The sequence below is a fragment of the Danio rerio genome, chromosome 19, assembly GCF_049306965.1.
Source record: "Danio rerio strain Tuebingen ecotype United States chromosome 19, GRCz12tu, whole genome shotgun sequence".
NCBI classification, from domain to species: domain Eukaryota; kingdom Metazoa; phylum Chordata; class Actinopteri; order Cypriniformes; family Danionidae; genus Danio; species Danio rerio.
The window spans coordinates 13,731,743-13,754,385 of record NC_133194.1 but is presented as its reverse complement, the minus strand read 5'-3'; the positions used below and the strand labels follow the sequence as shown (position 1 = coordinate 13,754,385).

At 35.4% G+C, this 22,643-nt stretch overlaps 1 protein-coding gene across 1 annotated transcript; it reads left to right on the top strand.

Annotated features, from left to right (window-relative positions):
• The first annotated feature begins 28 nt into the window (after positions 1 to 28).
• fam210aa (family with sequence similarity 210 member Aa) lies at positions 29 to 17,108 on the top strand. Its single transcript, NM_001044994.2, has 5 exons — positions 29 to 144; positions 403 to 448; positions 2,767 to 3,144; positions 10,124 to 10,235; positions 16,022 to 17,108. Exons 3-5 carry the CDS (start codon positions 2,795 to 2,797, stop codon positions 16,286 to 16,288), a joined length of 729 nt encoding a protein of 242 aa, NP_001038459.1. The 5' UTR covers positions 29 to 144; positions 403 to 448; positions 2,767 to 2,794; the 3' UTR covers positions 16,289 to 17,108.
• The last annotated feature ends 5,535 nt before the right edge of the window (positions 17,109 to 22,643 follow it).

Sequence of the window (22,643 nt, the reverse complement as noted above, 5' to 3'; positions counted from 1 at the left end):
TATATTTCCCACAACACACTGCGAGCTCAGTCACCATGTGTCATGTCGCTGCGTCTGCTGAGGAATTCTCTGAATGACAGAAGGGACATGAATAAAATGTGTTTATGTTGGCGAAATCACATCATGTTGGATCTCAGCTCTCACGTATGTAGCTGTACATATTTCCGATCATCGTTTCTGTTTGTTTACACTAAAAACGAGTGAAACTTTGATCAGTATAGCTGTTCGGATAGGTGGACACCACTTAGCAAAGCTAGCTGACTCACGTTTGGTGACCATCGTAGCACAAGTTTTGTCAGGAGTTTTTTTTATGCAATTGATTTTAGGAAGTCGGTCCATGTTGTATTATTTATAAGTGGTCTTCTGAGAATGTGCAGCTTATATATTTCTGTCATTTTTCAGCTGTTTAACCAAGACCAGTGACGTCCTTATTGATGGCATATTGAAGGTAGGAAATACTGATATTATGTCCGATGTTTATAATTTTCTCAGCAAACAATTTTGTGTTTAATAGACATCTAAACGTAGACAGCTTGGCTAAAACAAGGCTTAACTTGAGCTGTCAGTAATAAACATCCAAGAATAGCCCAAAAATAGACAGATTAGACAGACTATATACAGTATGTGTTGTCATTCATATCTGTTTATTTGATGATTAGTCTAGATGTGGCCTATTCTTAAACGTCTGTTGGATTTTCACTGACAGCCCAAATTTAGCCTTGTTTAAGCAAAGAAATCTTTTAAAAACAGAAAAAGCTTGCTGGGTTTCTACAGGGTTTGTCTGTTAACTTGTTAAATAAAATCACCAGTGTCCCTGTTGAAAGCATGCTTTAAAGCACATTATAAAATATTAATAAGTGTTTGCTCTTTAGTTACTAAAGATGTTTATTAATTTGCAATATCATATTTCACGTCATGTATTCTTCATATGCATTCATAATTGTCTAATGTCAATAATAAATAAATTACAGTTCAACTTTGTAATTGTATACCATACATATTATCAATTAAAAAACGTGCAGTGCTGCCCAAAGGTTTGTACATGTTTAAAATAACTGTTTGATAGATACGGGAAAAATTGTTAAGTGTCTTTGTATTAGGTGTTCATTAACACCATTGTCAAGCAGAAATTAAAAACCAGAGGATGGTGTGATTTAGAAAGTTTAAAAAAAAATAATTTCTCCAAATGTTAAATTGACATATTTTTTATGTATTTAACACTCGCAGTGCAACCACAAAATACTAATTCATTATAATTTTAATTCTTAATACTTTGCCACGAAATTTAAAACCACTGCGTTTTGCGCAATTGCCAAAAAGTCAGAAATTTGCAGTGATTTACATTTAAATGTAGAGTGGCGCAGTAGGTAGTGATGTCGCCTCACAGCAAGAAGGTCGCTGGTTCAAACATTGGCTGTGCCAGTTAACATTTTTTGTGGAGTTTGCATGTTTTCCATGTGTTGCCGTGGGTTTCCTCCAGGTGCTCCGGTTTCCCCCACAAGTCCAAAGACATGAGGTTTAAGTGAATTGGATTAGCTAAATTGTCAGCAGTGTATGTGTGTGATTTCAAGAGTGTATGGATGTTTCCCAGTGATGGGTTCCAGCTGGAAGGATATCCACTGCTTAAAACATATGCTGTATAAGCTGGTGGTTCATTCCACTGTGGGGACCCCTGATAATAAAGGATGGGTTCCAGCTGGAAGGATATCCACTGCTTAAAACATATGCTGTATAAGCTGGTGGTTCATTCCACTGTGGGGACCCCTGATAATAAAGGGACTAAGCTGAAAAGAAAATGAATGAATGAAAAATATTTTGCTTGTTCACATATTATTTTAAATATATATTTGAATAAATGCAGATCAGAATAAGTAGCCTATGATTTTTAAATTTTACATAAATGTGTCTCTTATGTGAACATTTATTCATTTTCCTTCGGCTTAGTCTCTTTTTTTTTTTTTTTTTATCAGTAGTTGCCACAGCGGAATGAATCACCATTGTATCCAACATATGTTTTACACAGCGGATGCCCTTCCAGCTGCAACGCAGTACTGAGAAACACCCATACAAACTCATTCACACACATACATTAAGGACAATTTAGTTTATTCAATTCACCAATAGCTCATGTGTTTGGACTGTGAGGGAAACCGGAATACCTGGGGAAAACCTACACAAACACCGGGAGAACATGCAAACTCCTCACAGAACTGCCAACTGACCCAGCCGGGACTCGAACCAGCGACCATTTTGCTGTGAGGCAACAGTGCAAACCACTGAGGCACCATGTCGCCCCACGTAAAACATAACTTCAACAATATTTTGACATTTTATTTTCATTAAAGCTGTTTGAAACATTAAAGTAGACCCTTTACTTAAAGGTGTGTTTTATGTTTGTCAGCGGTGTCCAAACATGGTCCTGGAGGGCGGTGTCCCCGCATAGTTTAGCTCCAACTTCCTTCAACACACCTGTCTGGAAGTTTCTAGTATACCTAGAAAGAGCTTGATTAGCTTGTTCAGGCGTGTTTAATTAGGGTTGAAACTAAAGTTTATAGGTCATCGTCCCTCCAGGACCACCCCTAATGTATATAATATAACCTATGTAAATGTTATTAGATGCAAAATGGCTATGCACCTATAAAAATAATATTTTACTAATGGAATGCTTTTTTTCATTTTGTCTTTTGTATATGTCTTCTGTTTCCAAAGCTCTTTTGCTTTATTGTGAGCTAAGTTTGGTAATTTTTCTCATTTTTATTTTGACAGACGTTTGGGGGAAGAACCTGCTTTTGTGATGCAGCGGTTTGTGTGTTCTGGAGTCTTCAGGCAGACGTCTGTCCTGCTGCAGATCAGCCCTGTGTCCCATTGCCATACCAGACGGATGCAGGATTCCCCGTCCCATCGCAGCCTGAAACAGCTGATTTCCAGCCAGCGATGGCTCAACTCCACCACCGCCCTCTGCTCTCCGACCTCACAGAAAACCTCTGCTTCAGGACAGGAAGAGCCAGACCCACTGCATGACAAATCCAGTGGCCTCATTCAGAGATTCAAGAAAACCTTTAAGCAGTACGGCAAAGTCATGATCCCTGTGCACCTGCTGACCTCTACCATGTGGTTCGGCACCTTCTACTATGCTGCAATGAAGTGAGTGGATCAAGAACAGAATTTAGTTTATTTAGTGATATTGATTATGGATTATTATATAAAAGCAATGGATGAAGTGCCTCCAGGCATTTATTATCGCAGAATAATCCCAACATGCTTATTTGCAGCCTAACATGGATGGCTGTTGTACAAGACTAAAGGGTTTTATTCTGCGAAAATATGAACTTTATATTTGCATATACATGGATACTTTTCACAAAATGTTCCGAATTGTGGTAGTTTATTAATACATTTAATATAAAACAAAAATTGATTTCCCATATTCAAAATCTAAACTTTTCCCCCATGCTATAAATTAACACTGTTTATTTTTATGTGCTCTATTTATCTCTTTCTAATTTTAATGAATGAGGAAAATTTAGTTTTATATTCTCACATTCCTTCATTTTTGAAAACTTGTGAAATGGTCTAGTACTTTGAATATCCGGTCTGAAATCACATTCAAGTACAACTTAAAAACAACATTAGCACTATTTATTGACTGTAAACAGTAATGAAAGTCATTGACTGCTTACTTGATTTCCCTATTTAGAATTTGCAAAGAATATTTTACTTTTTTGAAAATATATTACTAAGAAGATTGTCTGAATGTGCGAAATTAAAACCAATTTTATCTTAATCTAATTTTTGTGATGTTTTGAATAACACACTTCCATAAACAGACAATAAAAAGAGTATGCAGTTGGAATGGATTTAAAACAGCATTTTGACAATATAACTAAAATATGGATGATGTGACACCGTCTTCTTCCATTGAATGCAAAAACCATTTGAATCGCTACCCAATCTGGCCAAAACCCATACAATCAATAATCCATCTCAATAAAACTTAAAGTAATTTTTAACTCTATCATAATGGTTATTTAACATTTTTTAAAAAGTTCTTCATGTAGATTTAGTTTATTATAGTATTTACTATAATGAAACTTTTTTTAACTTTGAATTTTAAACTTTTAAAACATTTGTTCTTTTTTTATTTTAAAGAAAACTTATGTTGTGAAAAAAAGTGTATAGATACAAGTAGAGCTTGCTTGTTTTTAAACAATATTTAAAATATTTTGAATCTAAAATATTCAAATATAAAATAATTATTGTATTAATAAATGTATTAAATTATAATAAAACATTTTTTGATAGGGCAAATAAAAATCTTCCATCTGGGCCATTTGAAAAATTCATTATACTTTAGCGCTTTGAGTCTAAAATTTAAGTCATATTAGTCTTAAAAAGTCTTAAATTTAACTCTGTAAAAACCTGCATAAACTCTGCATATATTTTTAAATCCGATCTAGTCCTGTTTCTATGAAATGAGCCTGCTCCCAAGCAGGTTTGAGCTACCAGAACTGTTGCTAAGACAAAAACACTCAGATGAGTCTTGAAAAATTAAATAATCCTGCAACAAGTCAAATCGTCAATAACCAAATCCAGCGAATTGTGTAATCCATGCTCGAAGAATGGACCCCTGAACCTATATCAGATGGATAACAACTGCCTTAAATAACTAAAACCATCTTTCTGGGAATTTTATTACAGGTGTAATTTGTATTTTATTTTATTTGGACTCGAGTTCTATTCATTTACATGGAGAAGGTGGGGTTTATGACCTGTCTGGCAACCCGTCACCAGGGGGCAATCAAAGAGCCCGCAGCTTCACTATTCAGGAGGAGTGAGGCTAGAGCTTTAACCAAATTAATATCCAGCTATCTGTACAAAGATCGAAAAAGTTGCTATTTTTAAAGTAATTTGTTTATTTGATTAATAAGCTACTAACAGTGCAGTAAAAAAAAAAGATGCCATACTTTTGATTCACTATTTAATCGTTCACTTATACTGATATATATTTGTGTGTGTGGGTGGGTGTGGGTGTGGGGCTTGGGAAGTTCCAGAATTCTCCAGAAAAATATATATATTTATTAAGTTTAATTAAGTTATTAAGTTTAACTTATTTATTATTGCAGACATAACCACTAGACTAAAAAGTTTGGTTTGGAACAGTTGTGAATATTAATAAGCTCTGCTTTGACACTCCACACCTCATGACAGTGCCTGACACACACAGTGTATGCTGAAATACACGCATGTGCAAAATAATTATTCTTTATTTGTCAAAAATGTTTTACCAAACTGAGTAAGTGCCTTGTTAAATGCCAATCATTTCAAGTGGAGAAGCGGTTAACATTAGGTGTGAGTGAGCTATCGGTAGGCATCCAAGTCTGCTTCTTTCTTACTGCACCTTAGTTATATGTAGGCCCACACAGAATCTACGCGTGCAGAATTCCGCAGATTTTCCACAGAGTTCCGCAAATTTCTGCAGATTTTTAGCCCATTATAAATTCTGTTTATTTACTTGAGTAAATGTAATTCTGAATTTATTCAGTTTTTATTCAGTAATTTATTACTTTTTATTTAATATATTAAAGTGTAAGTTATGATACTCCGCTGGATACTCCCAAAATAATTCCGCAGAAATCCGCAGATTTTTACCAAAATTCTCCGCAGAAATAGCAAAAAACGTTCGCAGATTCCGTCTGGCCCTGGTTATATGTTGTGGATTAAATATAAGCTAAATTATAATTATACCAAACAAATGGAATAGATTGATGTATTTAGAATTGTATTTTGTGAGTTTAAATATAAAACACAAGCAGGGATTAATTTCAGCCTCTGCTAAGTTTCATAATGTTTACTGCCATTTTTCACTCATGAAAAATGACAGGAAAAGCTGAGTGATTTGACATTATGCACTTTACATGTGTTTGTTGGCTCATTACAAACATACATGGCAAATTTTAGAATATACACATTAAACTAACAAAATAGATGAAATTTTCCCTGTTTCGTAAAAAGTTTTTCACACAATTTGACATGCTTTTTTTTTTAAAGGTCATTGTGTTCTGCTTCCTGATTAGCTCATTGTGTTTTGCATTCTGACTGGCTGTAGACCATTGTCAATCAATCTTCTTTGTGCCGTGTCTCCTGTACAGTACAGAACACGTTTAGCTTGTCAAATTTACATAAATCTTTAATGCTTGCAGTGGGAGTCTGCACTGTATCTTTGCAAGTTTTCTCTTCACAATGTTTATAAAACGTTCTGCACCGTCAAAGGCACCTGCGCTAGCACCCAAAAGGCAGAGGAAAATGATAATCATCACACAAAAAGTTGAACTTCTTAACATGCTAAAGGTTAGGCAGGTGTAGGGCACCATTATGGAATAAATAAAGGACGATCAAATGGTTTTGATCTTTGGTTTCATTGTATACTATCAGACTTTTTTTTTCTACAATGGTTTGAACTATAGAATGTTTAAACAAGAGAAAAGTGTGAAAAGTGTTAATGCCTGTCTGAGAAAAGTTTATGATATGAAGTGTGTAGTGAAGGGTTTTACAGCCTTAAAACATCTATAAATATTGTAGAAAATAAAGCTAATGGTGTGTAATGTCCATGTACTGATATAATATTCAGGTATATTCAGATTTTCATTATATGGAACCTTCATAAACTGCTTTTGTTTTAAATGTGCCCCAAATGGTAGCCAATCAGTACTCAGTGGGTATTTCTGAGAGAGGGGCTTCTTTGTAACAGGAAGTGAACAGACCGTTTTTAGGAGAACTGAAACAGTGGTATAGAAGAAAGGTAAAATAAGTGAAAAATATAATGGGATTTTTATTTATTTATTCATTTGTTCTGTTTTTTAAATATGCATGAATCACCATAAACAAAATAATGGCTTCGAAAATTGCTTTAATGTTGTCTTGTTCAATATATCAGTATGTTGATGAAATTTCAAATTGATTCATTGAAGTCAGTGGTTTATTGAAGTCAGTCTCTTTTGACAAATCAAAGCGATTTTAAAAAGCTTGAGTGCTCATACAGTGCAGGCGGTTGTCAGGTGGAGCAGGTATGTGCGGGGGGGAGATGGGTCATTTTCTTTTTTGCTTGGTCATTGTATGTGTACGGCGCGTGGTGGATTGAGGTAAATGGCACACTGGAATGTTTACTCTGCTGTACATCTGGCTGAATGTGGGTCACCACTGTCTAGACATTTCAGAAATGTGGGAGGTGGTAATGGATGCTTGAAAATGTGCTGTTTCATTTACCATGACCTCACTCTGCTGACAGGCTCCTAGTTATCAGTTTGCCTTGTCATATGTTCACCAACCGTCTGCATGCATACAGCTTTGGCTTATATTACAGATGCGATGCTAGTTTGAACGTTTGACTATTTTATTAAAGGGTGTATTCACAACAAAATTAAGATTCTCTCATTATTTACTCAACACTCATTTAATTCCAAAGTGAGAATGTCTGCCTGTCAATCTGTGTGTCTATATTTGTATTTTTCTCTCTGAAATGGTCTTTTTGGTCTTAATGACCTTCTTGTAGAATAGCTAACAAAATAATAATGTAAATAGAGCTGGGCAATATGGCAAAAAAAATTACAATTTCTTTTTTATATCGGTGGACATCGATAATCATCACGATAAATGTAAAATCTTTGTATCCAGGGCTCAACAATAAGGACTGCCCGGTGGCCCAGGGCCAGCGTGAGAGACGCTTGGGACAGTAGACAGGATCATTACTGGCCCGATTGGGACAGTACTGCCTTGTCACTAACATTTAATTTGTCTGCTATTTGTCAATTGCGTTCATTTTAAGTTTGTGCTTTTAAGTCTTTAAACACTACCTTGTCTGTGATGTAGTAAACACCACATTTCTTTAAGGTTCCTCTTATCTCATTTGATGTTTTGAGCATGCAATTTTTTTCCATAACCTGGTAACATCCAGAACAGGGAAGAAACAGCAACATGGCAGCAATATCAAAATATAAGGCTAAAAGAAAATGTCTGTTTCTAATGTTTTGGAAGCAGACATTTACAGGTGAACAAAGTGACAAAAAAAATGAAGTGATGTTTTGCACAGTTTGCCGTCAGTTTAACAAGTCAGCCCACCTTTTGTTAAATAATTTCGAACTGTAATAAAATACCTCCACATTTTCCATACTACTCTTTTTGTTTGCATAACACTTTAATAATTTTTTTTTAAGTATTAAAATTGTAGATTCACAAACTTTATTTTTGACACATTATTTAAAATACGCGGCTAAAATATAGCTATTAAGTTCCTTTTTTTTTTGTTGGGGCCATTGAAAATTTTGGCAGGGCAGGTAAAAATCTGAACCACTGGCCCGATCAGACCAGTACAAAAAATCCTTAGCGTTGAACCCTGGTATCTTATCAATTTTATAGGATTTTCAGCATGCCAATCCCTTTGTGCAGCTGATTTAACACAGTTTGTGAAATGTTTTAGCTGTCTGACATTATAAATAATAAAATAATAAGCAAAAGAACAATCTTAATTTAGCATTTACTGTTCATGTTTTCAACAATTACCTACAAGTTATTGGATGTTATTGTTCAACATCAGAAAAAAAACAGTTTTGGAACAAGTAAAAGGTGAGTTCAATATATTTTATTTAGGTATGCTAACGTTTACTTGATAATCTATCGATTGTCGATAACGCTTTAATCGATAGATCTTATCGATGACTGATTAAGCATGGACATTTAAAAGTGTAGTTATGCTTTGCGCTATGAGACGCAATAAGCCTTAAGGTGCCATTTCACCCTGCAGCCCAAGACCGGTTACTCACTGAAGCTAAGCAGGGCTGAGCCTGGTCAGTACCTGGATGGGAGACCTCTAGGGAACACTAGGTTGCTGTTGGAAGTGGTGTTAGTGAGGCCAGCAGGGGGCGCTTAACCTGTGGTCTGTGTGAGTCCTAATGCCCCAGTAAAAAGTGAAGGGGACACTACACTGTCAGTGGGCGCCGTCTTTCGGATGAGATGTTAAACCGAGGTCCTGACTCTCTGTGGTCATTAAAAATCCCAAGGCACTTCTCGTGAAAGAGCAGGGATGTAACCCCGGTGTCCTGGCCAAAGTCCCTCTATCGGCCCTTACGATCATGGCCTCCCAATCATCCCCTTCCACCGAATTGGCTCTATCACTGTCTCTCCTCTCCACCAATAGCTGGTGTGTGGTGAGCGCACTGGCGCCGTTGTCCTGTGGCAGCCGTCGCATCATCCAAGTGGATGCTGCACACTGGTGGTGGTGTGGAGAGACCCCCCTCATGATTGTGAAGCACTTTGGGTGTACGGCCATACACAATAAATGCGCTATATAAATACACATTACAAGACTCCAGCTCATGCAGCTCAAACTGAAACCCTGAAAATAGTTTGATAGTTTGTTTTGGCGCTAAAGAATATAGCAGGCTTGTTTGAAATCGCTTAACCTTATTCGTTAATGTTATTCGTTCTTCTTGTTTATTGTGTAGATAGCTGACCAGCAAAATATACATCAAAATTAATTCACACATTATACAAAAAGATACATTTTCAAAGAAATATATATTTATAAACATGTATTTTTAGTTCGTGTCCATCTCGCAAAAAACTATGTAGCTCAAGACTACTTAAGTCTAGTGACGTTTCTTGTCAACAATGTCTGTGATTGACCTTTTTTACCTTATTTTTTTCTTACTCCTTCAAGTGCAACTAACAGTGTATGGCTGTAAACTTGTATACTGCGTGCGACATCCGGAAGGGCAGGCTGCAAAATGCCTGCACAGCGTTACGCATTGTGCATAAATATTTTCAAGCAGTTATCGAACTGTCATCGTTTTATCCAAAATTAGATATTGTGATAATCATCGATATAGAATTATTGCCCTGCCCTAAATGAAAATATGTTCAGACCTTACTCGTGTTTTTTATCTTTTAGTCACTGGTCATCAAAACAAGTTCTAGTCAAAACATCTTATTTAATGTTTAAAAAAAAAAAATAGCAAAACCATTTAAAATTGAGGGTGAGTAATAAATGACAGCACATTCACCTTTTAGATGTGAAACGTCCCTTTGTTATGAAATAAATGTTTGTTCTCTCTTATTTTTTTGTCTTTAGAGGAGTGAATTTGGTGCCGTTTCTCGAGTACGTTGGGTTTCCTGACAAGGTAGTGAAGCTCCTGGAGAACTCTCAGAGCGGCTACGCACTGACAGCATATGCTATGTACAAGGTGAGCGAGCCAAGTTATTTTTTAGCCGAATATATTAACGTTTCAACATTTGTTGAAACATTGAAAACAATACAAAGTAGTTTCATGCATTTAATTGTCTTATTAAGTTATAGAACTTCAGGAATCCCCAAGATGGAAGCCAAATCAAGGCAGTTTAGGTTTAATTTCACAAAATAATTAGTAAAAGTGCATAAATACAGGTAAATTAGATATGGTGTCGGTTGACTAATTCAGGAAAAACTGAGCATACATTTTAATACCCCATGAAATCCAAATTGGATAATTTAGTCTTAAGGGGTTCTGTGAGCTTTATTGTGCTCCAAAATAAAGATGCAATTCTAACTTGTAAATAAATAATCATTTATATCTAAAGTCCCCTACATAATATATAGATTCATCAGAAATCACTATTGTCTTTACAGCGAATGACACATAGTTTAGTACAGTGGTTCTCAAACTTTTTTCACCAAGTACCACCTTAGAAAAAAATTGTCTCTCCAAGTACCACCTTACGACGCTATTTTTTTACCAGTATTAAAAAATAGCGTCGTGGGCCTAATTAAGCAGCTACAGGTGTGCACAGTTTTAAAACGATGCAGATTAATTCCTATTATTAAGAATATGTATTATTGTCAGTCACTTTAAACATTTTAAATAGTCTGAACATTAACTGTGCTTGCAGGTAAAAAAAAAAATGTTTTTGTTAAAATGTGCTTTTAAAGGTTCATAAAAAATGGCGCTGTTCTTAAAAAGTAAAAAGAAAACTGCTGCACTTAAATCTAAAGTATTCATAATAGCCTATTCATCAAAAGCTGGAAATGCTGCTTGGACCTCATAAATATAGGCTATATGTCATATTCATACACTTTTAGACAAATCTTGAAATGTTAAATGTACATATGACAGGGTTCATACAGGCACAGCCTAATGAAAATCAATTCCAGCACCTATTTTTTTTTTTCAAGACTGACATGCTATGTATTGAAGACCTGAAATGTATTCTCAGCAACCCATAAAACATTGCATAGGAATAGATACACATAAAAACCATTAATAATAATAATACTAATAATATTTATTAATCATATATTAATAATATAATAAACCTGCACTTAATGATTGTGAAATCTTTTTGTACTCAAGGAAAAATACTATTACACTGCTAAAATAACACAAATTTTAGTAAATAATACTAATATTAGGTAAAAGTACAAAGTACTCTTTCAAAAAGTACTAGTTGGTTACTTTTGAAAAAAAAATTATCGGATTTTCATTTTGAAATCACTTTAAGTGTAAACCTGATTGAATGGTTTAATTGCTTAAATCTCAAAGCTACATGTATAGGAATTTTCACTAACAAAGGAAGTATGGTTGATTTTTCCTTTCATGACAATTAATTTTTTTTCAATAGCACTCGCAAAACTACCACATAAACTTTAAGGCCATAGAGACACTTTTTGCCCATTTTTTAAACAATATTTTCAAGCTTTGAAAGGTTTAATTAAAGTATATGGTAAAAATATTTAAATTTAGCCTTTTATTTATATATTTTACACTATTTTTCTTTACAATATGGCAAATTTGTTTCTTAAATAGCTGTATATCACATGTAGATTTTATTTTACACTTGATCTTAATCTAAAATACAAAAAAAAAAATACAAGTACACTTTCAGTAAAAAAATAAAACAAATGACTTCATTTTACTTGAGGTATTTAAAATATGACACTACATTTATCAACGCAGTGTTTTAAGAGCCTTATTGTTAATTTTGATAAATAAACAATAAGTAACAACGAATTGTTTTGACCTGTAATGCTTTAACACAGATCAGAATACAGCTAAATGTATAAATCACACAAATACCTCATCCAGAAACATTTCCAGCATTATTCGTTTGTCGTAAAGAAATAAGTTCCACCTTTGCTAAAAGTAAGTTTTACTTCACAATACAGCCAAATAAGAAGACAATTTGAATAGTCATCGATCATGCATCAATCTAATTCTAAATACTTGATAACTTTGAATACTTTTGACTAAATTTAGTCAAGGAGCAAAGATAAATAATGTCTACTTTAATAGTGGAGAGATCGCGATTGTATTTAATCTGAGCACACAGGCGATCATGAGAGGACTTGCAGTTCATTTAAAAAAAAAGCCTATTTAGGAGCTCGCATATCTGTTTTAGCGATTTGCGTACATGAATGCGCTCTCTCGTGTTAAAATAAAGCACTCGCCACATTTGCAGAAATGAGTTATTGCGCAATACCTCCATTCCCGCGCCGCCATTCAGAATGTATTTAGAGGAGTGACAGGTCAGAGGCGAGTCGACTGGCTGTCGGAGAGCGAAACGTGTATGTAGATAATCAAAAAGGCAGGAAATATGTCCGCGGTTTAATTACTCAGCTAGACATCTAGTGAAAACATCCGAGAAGCACTATTCCAACAAAACTTTTGTTTTTCAGTTGTCTTTTCTGTCTCTGCAACACAGAAAGCCTTTGTCCCGCCCTTACGTTTCACGCGACTAGAAAAAGTGGACTGTGATTGGCTACTTTTCATGTCAGTCAAATCACCCTTCAGAATCAATTCTTAAACTTCGGAAACTGATTTTCAGCAGCTTATGTCACAAAGCACTAAAGTAAACATTCTAAGCACAGCGTTGTGATCGTACGCTTCACAAAACAGCCAATGCTGGTCACATCGATGTTATATTACGCATCAAAGGATTAAAAGTGTTAATTGTTTCTTTCATTATTTGGCGATTCCTCCGCGTACCACTAGGAGGAAGCCCGCGTACCACTAGTGGTACGCGTACCACAGTTTGAGAACCACTGGTTTAGTATATACTGTAGTGGGCAGTGTTGGGAAAGCTACTTTTGAAAGTAATACATTACTATATTGAGTTACTCCTCAAAAATAACCTAGTTGTGTTGCTCAGTTAAATTTTATGTTAAGTAATGCATTACATTCTTTTGAGTTACTTTTGCTTTACTTTTACGTTGCTTTTTTTTTGAGGCTTGATCTCTATCAGAAATTTTAATAGAGGTGCTCTGCATTTATTAAAACACTCTATAAACTACACATTCACCTACAGTTTAAAGCAACTTTTTGCCTTAGTAGTTAAGTAAAATCGCTGTCCATTGAGAAAATCCCTTTTTTCTTATTTTCAATATGTTCAAAATAATGAACAAATTCTCTCATCGAGTGTGGGATTCAATATGACTGCCTTAATTTTAATTTAGCATTTTATTTTTTAATAGCTAATCAATTAAGCTGACAAGTAACTAGCATTATATTTTTTTTAAAGTAGCTCAAATGTTATTATTTAATGTTTTTATTCCATTACTCCACTCAATACTTAGAAAGCTAATTTTATTACATAACTCGCGTTTCTTGTAATGTGTAACCCACATGTGTCAAACTCAGTTCCAAAAGGGCAGCAGCTCTGCACAGTTTAGTTCCAACCCTAATTAAACACACCTGATCAAACTAATTGAGTCCTTCAGGCTTGTTTGAACCTACAGGTAGGTGTGTTGGAGCAGGGTTGGAACTAAACTGTGCGGGGCTTCGGCCCTCCAGGAATTGAGTTTGACACCCCCTGGTGTAACCCCAACACTGCTGTAAAGGGATAGACAGTTTAAACAATGTAATTGCCCATTTCCACTGAGTGGTGCAGTACATTACGGGTCTGTAAGGGTCACCTTTATCAGGCTTGCATTTCCACTGCTGGTAAGCATGGTGCACGACAAAGTTGCAGTTGACATCATTCTCACTCAAGTAAATGTCAAAGTAAAGCTGTGCGTGTCGTTCACATATCATATGAGAAGCACTTTTGACAAATCAGATGCTTTATACACTATAAATACTTGTGTATAATTGTTGGATTATGGATTACCATGATTGGATTATAACTGCAGGTCAATGATCACAAATAGCCTACTGTAACGTCTGCAATTGTACAAAATAAATGCATAAATGCAACATATATGAACGCATACAGCCTCTTACAGTCTATGATATGTTACCAATTACAGTAAAACTACACACAGCAGACATTTAGTCCTTATTTGGCTTCAAAAACATGCAACATATAGCCTACAATCAGTGCAAACTTTTCATCTGTGTCTTTAATCTTCACCAGCACATGTAACCTCTGTTAGAGAGTAATTTCATCATTTCAAGTTCATAATAGTCCAAAAAGTGATGATAATAGTTAAACATGGCAGTTTGTTTTTGTTTGCTGAAAGGATCATTTTTCAGCCATCTCCTTTGTTTTTTCGAGCTTCACTCTGGCCGTTTGTTTTTGTTTCTGAAAAGATGTCAGAAGCACTTCAATAATCTTGTGCAAGTTATTATCATCAGATCAAAAAGTTTGTTATTTTAAATGTTGAAGTGCGGTGAGTGCACGCGAGAAAGTGATACCGCTTATGCTTTAGATGGCCTTATAAACAACAACAGGGCACAGAGTAGATTCTGCTGTTCTTCTTGGCTTTTTGGCTGTTTAATACGATGTCACCAAGGTTTGCATATGCTTGGGCCTACCATGGCTCATTATTATATGTATATATTATGACTGTGTAAGGTCTGTATATTTAAAAATGTCGCCTTACTTTGTTTTCATTCTCCTGTCTAGTATACAAGCTAGTCTCTGTAAACCAATAGTGTTCAACTGCGCGTGTAGCTCCGCCTTTTGGTATTCTTTTGTTGTGCTAGATGCTCTCTCGAAAGGGTACCCTAAAAAGTGGTACGGTACGGTTCGCTTTTTGGTATCTTTTGACAGTGGAAACGGCCATAAAAGCGTACTATATTGTACCACTCAGTGAAAACAGGCCATATTTGTGCTTTCAATTTTAAACAGAATGCTGTATTTAAATGCAAAATAGAGGAGGTAAGGAGGAGAAGTGGTTAGACTGTCGCTTATACTAGTCCGATTAAATCACCAACAGCTAGCTCTCTGCAACTCTCTCATGGTTGCCCACTGGAGCTAAGCAGGGCTGCGCCCGGTCAGTTCCTGGATGGGAGACCACATGGAAAAGCTAGGTTGCTGCTGGAAGTGGTGATAGTGAGGCCAGCAGGGGGCGCCCAACCTGCGGTCTGTGTGGGTCCTAATGCCCCAGTATAGTGACGGGGGACTCTATACTGCTCAGTGAGCGCCGTCCTTTGGATGAGACGTTAAACCGAGGTCCTGACTCTCTGGTCGTTAAAAATCCCAGGATGTCCTTTGAAAAAGAGTAGGGGTTTAACCCCGGCATCCTGGCCAAATTTGCCCACTGGCTTCTGTTCATCATTGCCTCCTAACCATCCCCTTATCATAATTGGCTTCATCACTCTGTCTCCTCTCCACCAATCAGCTGGTGTGTGGTGTGCGGTCTGGCGCAAAATGGCTGCCGTCAAGTCATCCAGGTTGATGCTACACACTGGTGGTGGATGAGGAGATTCCTCCTCCATTGTGTAAAGCGCTTTGAGTGCCCAGAAAAGCGCTTTATAAATGTAAGGAATTATTATTATTAATAAATTTCAATAGATTTGTTATGTAGGAAATATGAGCTACAGCGGTTTCCCCTGTTGCAGCAACTTTGATTTATCTTATCTTTAATTTGTAAAAGTCTGCCGTGCCGTTGAAACAAAAGTCTCACGTCTAATATATCAGCCAAACAGAAAATGTATCGACATTTAATACTCTGATATTTGAAAAATTATAAATATCAACTGACTACAATGCTAGTTCTGACTTTTACACAAGTCAGGGTTGTGAGGGGTATTTATTTTCCTCTGATCTCCTTAAGATCGCCACTCCAGCGAGGTACACGGTGACTCTAGGAGGAACATCCTTGTCTGTGAAGTACCTGAGGAAACACGGCTACATGTCCACTCCACCACCCGTCAAAGAATACCTGCAGGAGAAGATGGAGGAGACCAAAGAGAGGATCTCTGGCAAGATGGAGGAAACCAAGGATCGTTTCTCCGAAAGAATGGAGGAAACGAAAGACAAGTTTAATGAAAAACTTCAAGAAACCAAAGACAAAGTGTCTTTTAGAAAGAAAAAAGAATAGATTTGGACACTGGTGAAAGGGCTTGAAGTGACTTTGTCTCCCATAATGTCTTGAAGATTCACATCGTTACACAATATAAAACAATTTATGAAGCACTTTGTCTTAAACATATATTAAACTAATGTAGGCTGCAAGCTCTACACTTATTGTTTATGTTTAATGCTAGCTATCACAGGATGGTGAAATTATAACTCCTAAAGTTACAGTAGTTACTAAATACATAATATGACAGCACACACAAAGTTTGCTGAAAAATGTTGGACTGGACTTGACTGAAGTACGTTTTTAACACATGAGAGTATTTTCTAAAGTGATTTGCCCAAATATTATGAGTGACTTTGTTCATTAAAATATTATAAGATTAGTCTTGGCCAAAATGAAAATTCAAGTCACTCTGAAGTCAAAAGAAATGTTCATCCAGAAGATCATGAAGATTGTTTACTGCTGTCTGTGCTGCCTTTGATTGTACGCTCACCCAAAATTCTGACTCTTCAAAAATATTTTAAGAAATCAGAAACTTTTGGAAAGAACATACTGTACATAAAAAAGCTCAACCTAACATGCTTGACATGCTAGAAAAAAAATATTATCAATTTGTGCATGTTCAATGCTTCCAATTTCTACCATATTTGATTTCTGATGAATGCGTTAAAGAAAAAAGCATATATTTAATCCTTTATGAAATGATTGGGTCAATTTGGAACACTTAAAGTGACAGTTCACCCAAAAATGAAACTTCTGAAAAACAAATACTTTTGGAAGTCAATACAGGTTTCCAACATTCTTCAAAATATCTTCTTTTATGTTTAGCAGATCAAAATGACAAAAAGGAAAAAAAAAACTCAAACTGGTTTGGGAGAAGGTAAAGTAAATGATGGCAGAGTTTTCATTTTGGCTGTCTCTTTAAGGAATAAACCGTTTTAACACTGATAGCTTTTTGGTATCTTGAACATTTCGGGGATTTGGATGACACTGAGGACAGAATTAAGATTTTGGACTGAACTAACAATAACAACATAGCACTGCCTCTTTTAGTTTTTGCATGTTACATTATTATTTAAATTATTTATGGATTTGAAACAACCCAGACATTTTTATAAAAATTACTGAAAAGGATATAGTCAAGGAAATCTTTAACCGTTTGTTAGTCTAGGTCTTGAAAACTGTGTCAGACAGGTATAAATGTACAGTGAGATTTAGTAGAGATTTGACCATTGTTTAAAATACTGGTAATGCTGAATATGCACTAATATTTCTGACATATCATCAATGGCCTTTACGTCCTGTTTGGAGTTCACGTTCAGTATGTTCCTGCCATGTTCATGCGTTTTATTTATGTGACCTGATTTTTCATTTTTCTGTGGACTGTGATGATGGCCAAGTCCCTTTTGTTTCAAGTGTGCAAAGTAATTAATGAAGGTTATTAATTTAATCAATTATTCAATGGAAAATATCTCTGCTGGTGAAGCACTTGAGATGTTTAGCTCTTACAGGATTACGAGGCCTTTTATTTTGAAGGATGATCCACCTGACTGTCAACTTTGACAATAAAAACGATGAACATTTCTGGTGTCTTATTACAGATGTTTTTTTTATTAACCTTGTAACATATTTGGGTCAAGTTTTGCAATGTAAAACGGTGTTTAGTTGTCCTTAAAATGTCCAGCATGTTGTGAAGAAAAAATAGATTTATAATTTTAAGTAAACTTGATAAAACTATATGAAGATAAATCAATCTCACTCTGTGTATATTATTAAGAGGTTTCCTTAATTTTTGCCATGTCACACTATAGGACAGAGATTACCAAACTTGTTCCTGGAGGTCCGGTGTCCTGCAGATTTCAGCTCCAACTCAAATTAAACACACCCGAACAAGCTAATTAAGGTCTAACTAGGTACACTCTGTTCTCACGGTCTCCCAAGTTTGTTCTTTCAAGGTAACCTGTCTTCACAAGAACACAAGTCTGTTCTCTGCGTTCTTGGAATTGAGAAACAGCCTATGCAGAGCTGCAGCCCATCAGGAATTGAGTTTGAGACTATTGGTGTTCAGGAACAGCTAAGTAAAGCTGTAGGGCCTTAAGGTAGATCAGCTTGTCTTTCTTCAAAATAGTACCTTTTCCATAAAGATTTTTTTTTTGTAAACAAAATGCTTTAATGTGCACCACAGATACTAGAAATATCCGTTGTCCACCTACACCTTTATGTTCCAGTGAATCATACAAGCTCTCCTAAAAATGCGATCTGGCTGGCTTAAAATAAATAAACTGCTGTGAAACACAACTCTGACATTGTGTACTGTTGTGTCAAAGTTGTGCCTTAAATTAAAATTATATCATTTACATGCCATTCTCATCTTTAGAAAACATATGGAAATATTTGTAATCAAGAGATTTGTGTCCCTCCGTTTGAAGTCTGTTTACCACATCAAATATTTATAAATGTGTAAAAAAAAAAAAAATAAAATAAAATTATAAATCTGAAATCACTTTATATCAGGGTCCCCAAACTCAGTCCTTGAGGATTAGTGTCCTTCAAAGGTTAGCTGTTAGCACAATCAGACCCACCTGGCCTCAAGCTTTTATAGGCTTTCTAGAAACATCCATGCAGGTTGAGGCAAGTTGAAGTTGGAATGTGCAGGACACCGGCCCTCCAAGACCGAGTTTGGGCACCCCTGCTTTATATGACAAGCCCATAGCCAATGCGGGTTTAGGTGGTTCGAAAGACCCACACTTGACAAAATCCAGAATTTGCCCATGTATGATCTCCTACTGAGCTCCTACTTTGACTGCTATGCCATCATAAATTGTGAAGATCAAAAAAGACAATGCAAGTGATTTTTCATGAGTCCAACATTCAGCTGTGCAAGAAAACACATTCTGACAAATGTGGTCATCTTTCGCTACTGATGCTGTTAAATGGAGAAAACATTGAACTTTTATTCTTAATCTTGGACCTGTATATATATATATATATATGTATATATATGTATATATATATATATATATATATATATATATATATATATATATATATATATATATATATATATATATATATATATATATATATGTATATATATATGTATATATAAATATATATGTATATATATATATATATATATATATATATATATATATATATATATATATATATATATATATATGTATATATAAATATATATATATATATATATATATATATATATATATATATATATATATATATATATATATATATATATATTTCTTTAGGAAATATTTTAGTACATCAAAAAGTGGGGTTATATTGACCATCTAACAAGCTAATCCAGCTAAATAGTGCTTAAAATGTCACTAAAATGCAGTTTTTAAATCTCATAATTAAAAAGAAAATGGGGCGAATAATTGCCTAAAAGTCCACCCTTTATACCAGGCTGCCAAAGGCCTGTATGATGAACAGATTTAGTTTTTTTTTTTTTTTTTTTTTTTTTTTTATTGCCATAAACAAGCTCAAGAGCTCAACAAGCATTGCAGGTTAGTTCTAAAGCTTAAATGTGCGCTCTTGTGTATCAAGCAAGCTTCCTGAGCAAATGTGAATGCTGTAAAAATGATTTGCTGATCATATGTGAATAAGGCCTAAATTAAATCTTATCATCACATCATCATAGATGAGTTTTCGGCCATCTTAACCAAACATCTTAAGTGATGTTGTCAACACTGCTGACTGCATTTTACAACAATTACCACATATAACGGAGCATTTCTTGGTCAAAAGTCATGCTTCTGGATTTTGGAAATTAAAAAAAAAAAAAAATTTTATCTAGATGACGCCATTAAGAGTGAAACAGCTAATATATGGCTACTTCTCATGGTAGAGTGTAAGATTGGCTCTAAAAGAGTGTTTTTGGTTGTAAAGGGAAGTTCACCTTGTTCAGCCATTGTTCGTGCACATGGCAACAGTTCATTTTTATTTATTTCCCACATCTCCTAAACCAAACATACCTCATTCAGATCATCAGCTTATCAGCAGAGATTACATGACCTGAAATGGGTGTCAAAAAAGTAGACATGCAAACGGTGCAGTCCTTGTGGCCCTTCAGGAACTTGGTGTGGCTGATAGAGGGGCGCAACATTTACTAAGGGGTATGAGGGTTAAAGTTCTGCGCCCATGTAGTAAAAGTATAATTACACTAAGCATGTTAGGTCACAAAGAAAAACATCTCATCCCACCCCAAATTTCTTTTCAATTTCATTTTCCTCACTAAATGATTATAGCAGCCAGACTAAAAATGTTTAGAGTAAAAAATAAACGAAGACTAACTACCTGAAATGTTCTATTTTATCAAAATGTTATGTTTAAACTTTTTTTGTAACTAAATTAAAATAGTTTTGAACAAAAGATTTACGAAAAGGCCTGATTTATCAATATACATAATACATTTATAAAAACATGTATAGAAAATGGATTTTGAAAGGATTAATAAACATTTCCAAAAATGTTGAAGCAGTGGTGCAGTAGGTAGTGCTGTCGCCTCACAGCAAGAAGGTCGCTGGTTGGAACCTCAGCTCAGTTGGCGTTTCTCTGTGGAGTTTGCATGTTCTCCCTGCATTCGTGTGGGTTTCCTCCGGGTGCTCTGGTTTCCCCCACAGTCCAAAGACATGCGGTTCTGGTGAATTGGGTTGGCTAAATTGTGCATAGTGTATAAGTGTGTGTGAATGTGTGTGTGGATGTTTCCCAGAGATGGGTTGCGGCTGGAAGGGCATCCGCTGCGTAAAAACTTGCTGGATAAGCTGGCGGTTCATTCCTCTGTGGCGACCCCGGATTAATAAAGGGTCTAAGCCAACAAGAAAATGAATGAATGAATGAAAAATGTGAATATTCTGACTTTTTGTTCATGTGTTAGTTTTAACAGGGTTTAGAATCATTATAATTAAAGTCATATAGGGTAATTTTTAATCCAAATATTATTTTTGGTTTTATCTGAAATAGATTGAGGTCTCTCCTTACAAAAACATACATTTTGCGTGATCCCTCTTATAATAATAAATAAAGAATATTTTTCAGTTTAATCTTATAACTTTTGACCTCAACATCAGGGGTCTCAAACTCAGGGTCAGGGGCCACATGGAGGAAAATCTATTCCCAAGCGGGCCGGACCAGTAAAATCATTAATCAAAAGTATATATATAGAGAGAGAGCGAGAGAGAGAGTTTGACACCCCTGATGTAGATGTACAGTTGAGGTCAAAAGTTATAATATTAAACTGAAAAATATTCTTTTATATATATATATATATATATATATATATATATATATATATATATATATATATATATATATATATATATATATATACACTGTTTGTGGGCCTGATCTGGCTCGTGGGCCGTACGTTTGACACCCCTGATATACATAAACACTTTACACTTGGCTGCGTGACTGCATGTTATTATTTTAAATGATTTTTAATTAAAACGTGTGTGCCAACCTATGCAACTCATAGTATATCTTTTGATTAATAAAATACAGTATTATCATCGTATAAAATGAAAAATAAACATTTTTAATAAAATACTTTTATGTTTATTGTTTGAAACTTTTAATAATGATCATTTCAATAATAGTTTTGACACAATGGCGCCCCCCCCCCCCCATTGTAACCCTTTATGCAAAAGTTTGTTTCAGAGCACCAACAACGCATGGTGTCGTGAATGAAAGGCTGATACAATAATAAACTTGCTGATTCACTAATCTGTTGCCATGTGGATGAGGCCTAAGAGTAAAAAGATTTCTCCTGTTTTATTTCTAACAATATAACAGGTTTGATCACTGCACTTGCGCACTGTAGAGTCAGTACATCTGACCACAAAGCTTTCTGGCGCTGAGCTTTTTATGGAAAGAATCACAAACCATCTTTGTCAGCAGTAAAAATTAATTCACACTGAACTGAAATTCAACTCTGAAAACTGGACTGACACAGATTTAATTTACTAGAACATCTACTGTATGTCTGATCTCGTGGGCCAGCCTGTACACCAGACGGTGATCTTCTCACACCTGCAGCTTCTTCACATTAGACATCCAGCGTCCTAGACTGCAGCTCTGCACAGTAGTTTGTCCAGAGGAGAAATTGTCGTTCCCAGCAGAGCCTGGTTTCTCTCGAGTTTCTTTTCCTTCACTTTTGTCAATTGGTGAAGTTTGATCCTCGCCACTGGTTTCGGGACTTGTAGAGCTGCGCATCGATGGATTTGCTCTTCAGTGTTTGGACTTTCAGCTGTGAAAATTAAACCCTGAACTAAACAACTTAAGCTCTGAAACCTGGACTGACACAGATTCAATTTACTAGAAAGTCTATATTAAGCTGCTTTGACACAAT

Coding starts and splice junctions, on each gene's coding strand:
- fam210aa (NM_001044994.2), top strand. CDS start 2,795: ATGCAGCGGTTTGTGTGTTCTGGAGTCTTCAGGCAGACGTCTGTCCTG. Junction 3,145..10,123: donor TTCTACTATGCTGCAATGAA/GTGAGTGGATCA, acceptor TTTTGTCTTTAG/AGGAGTGAATTTGGTGCCGT. Junction 10,236..16,021: donor CAGCATATGCTATGTACAAG/GTGAGCGAGCCA, acceptor GATCTCCTTAAG/ATCGCCACTCCAGCGAGGTA.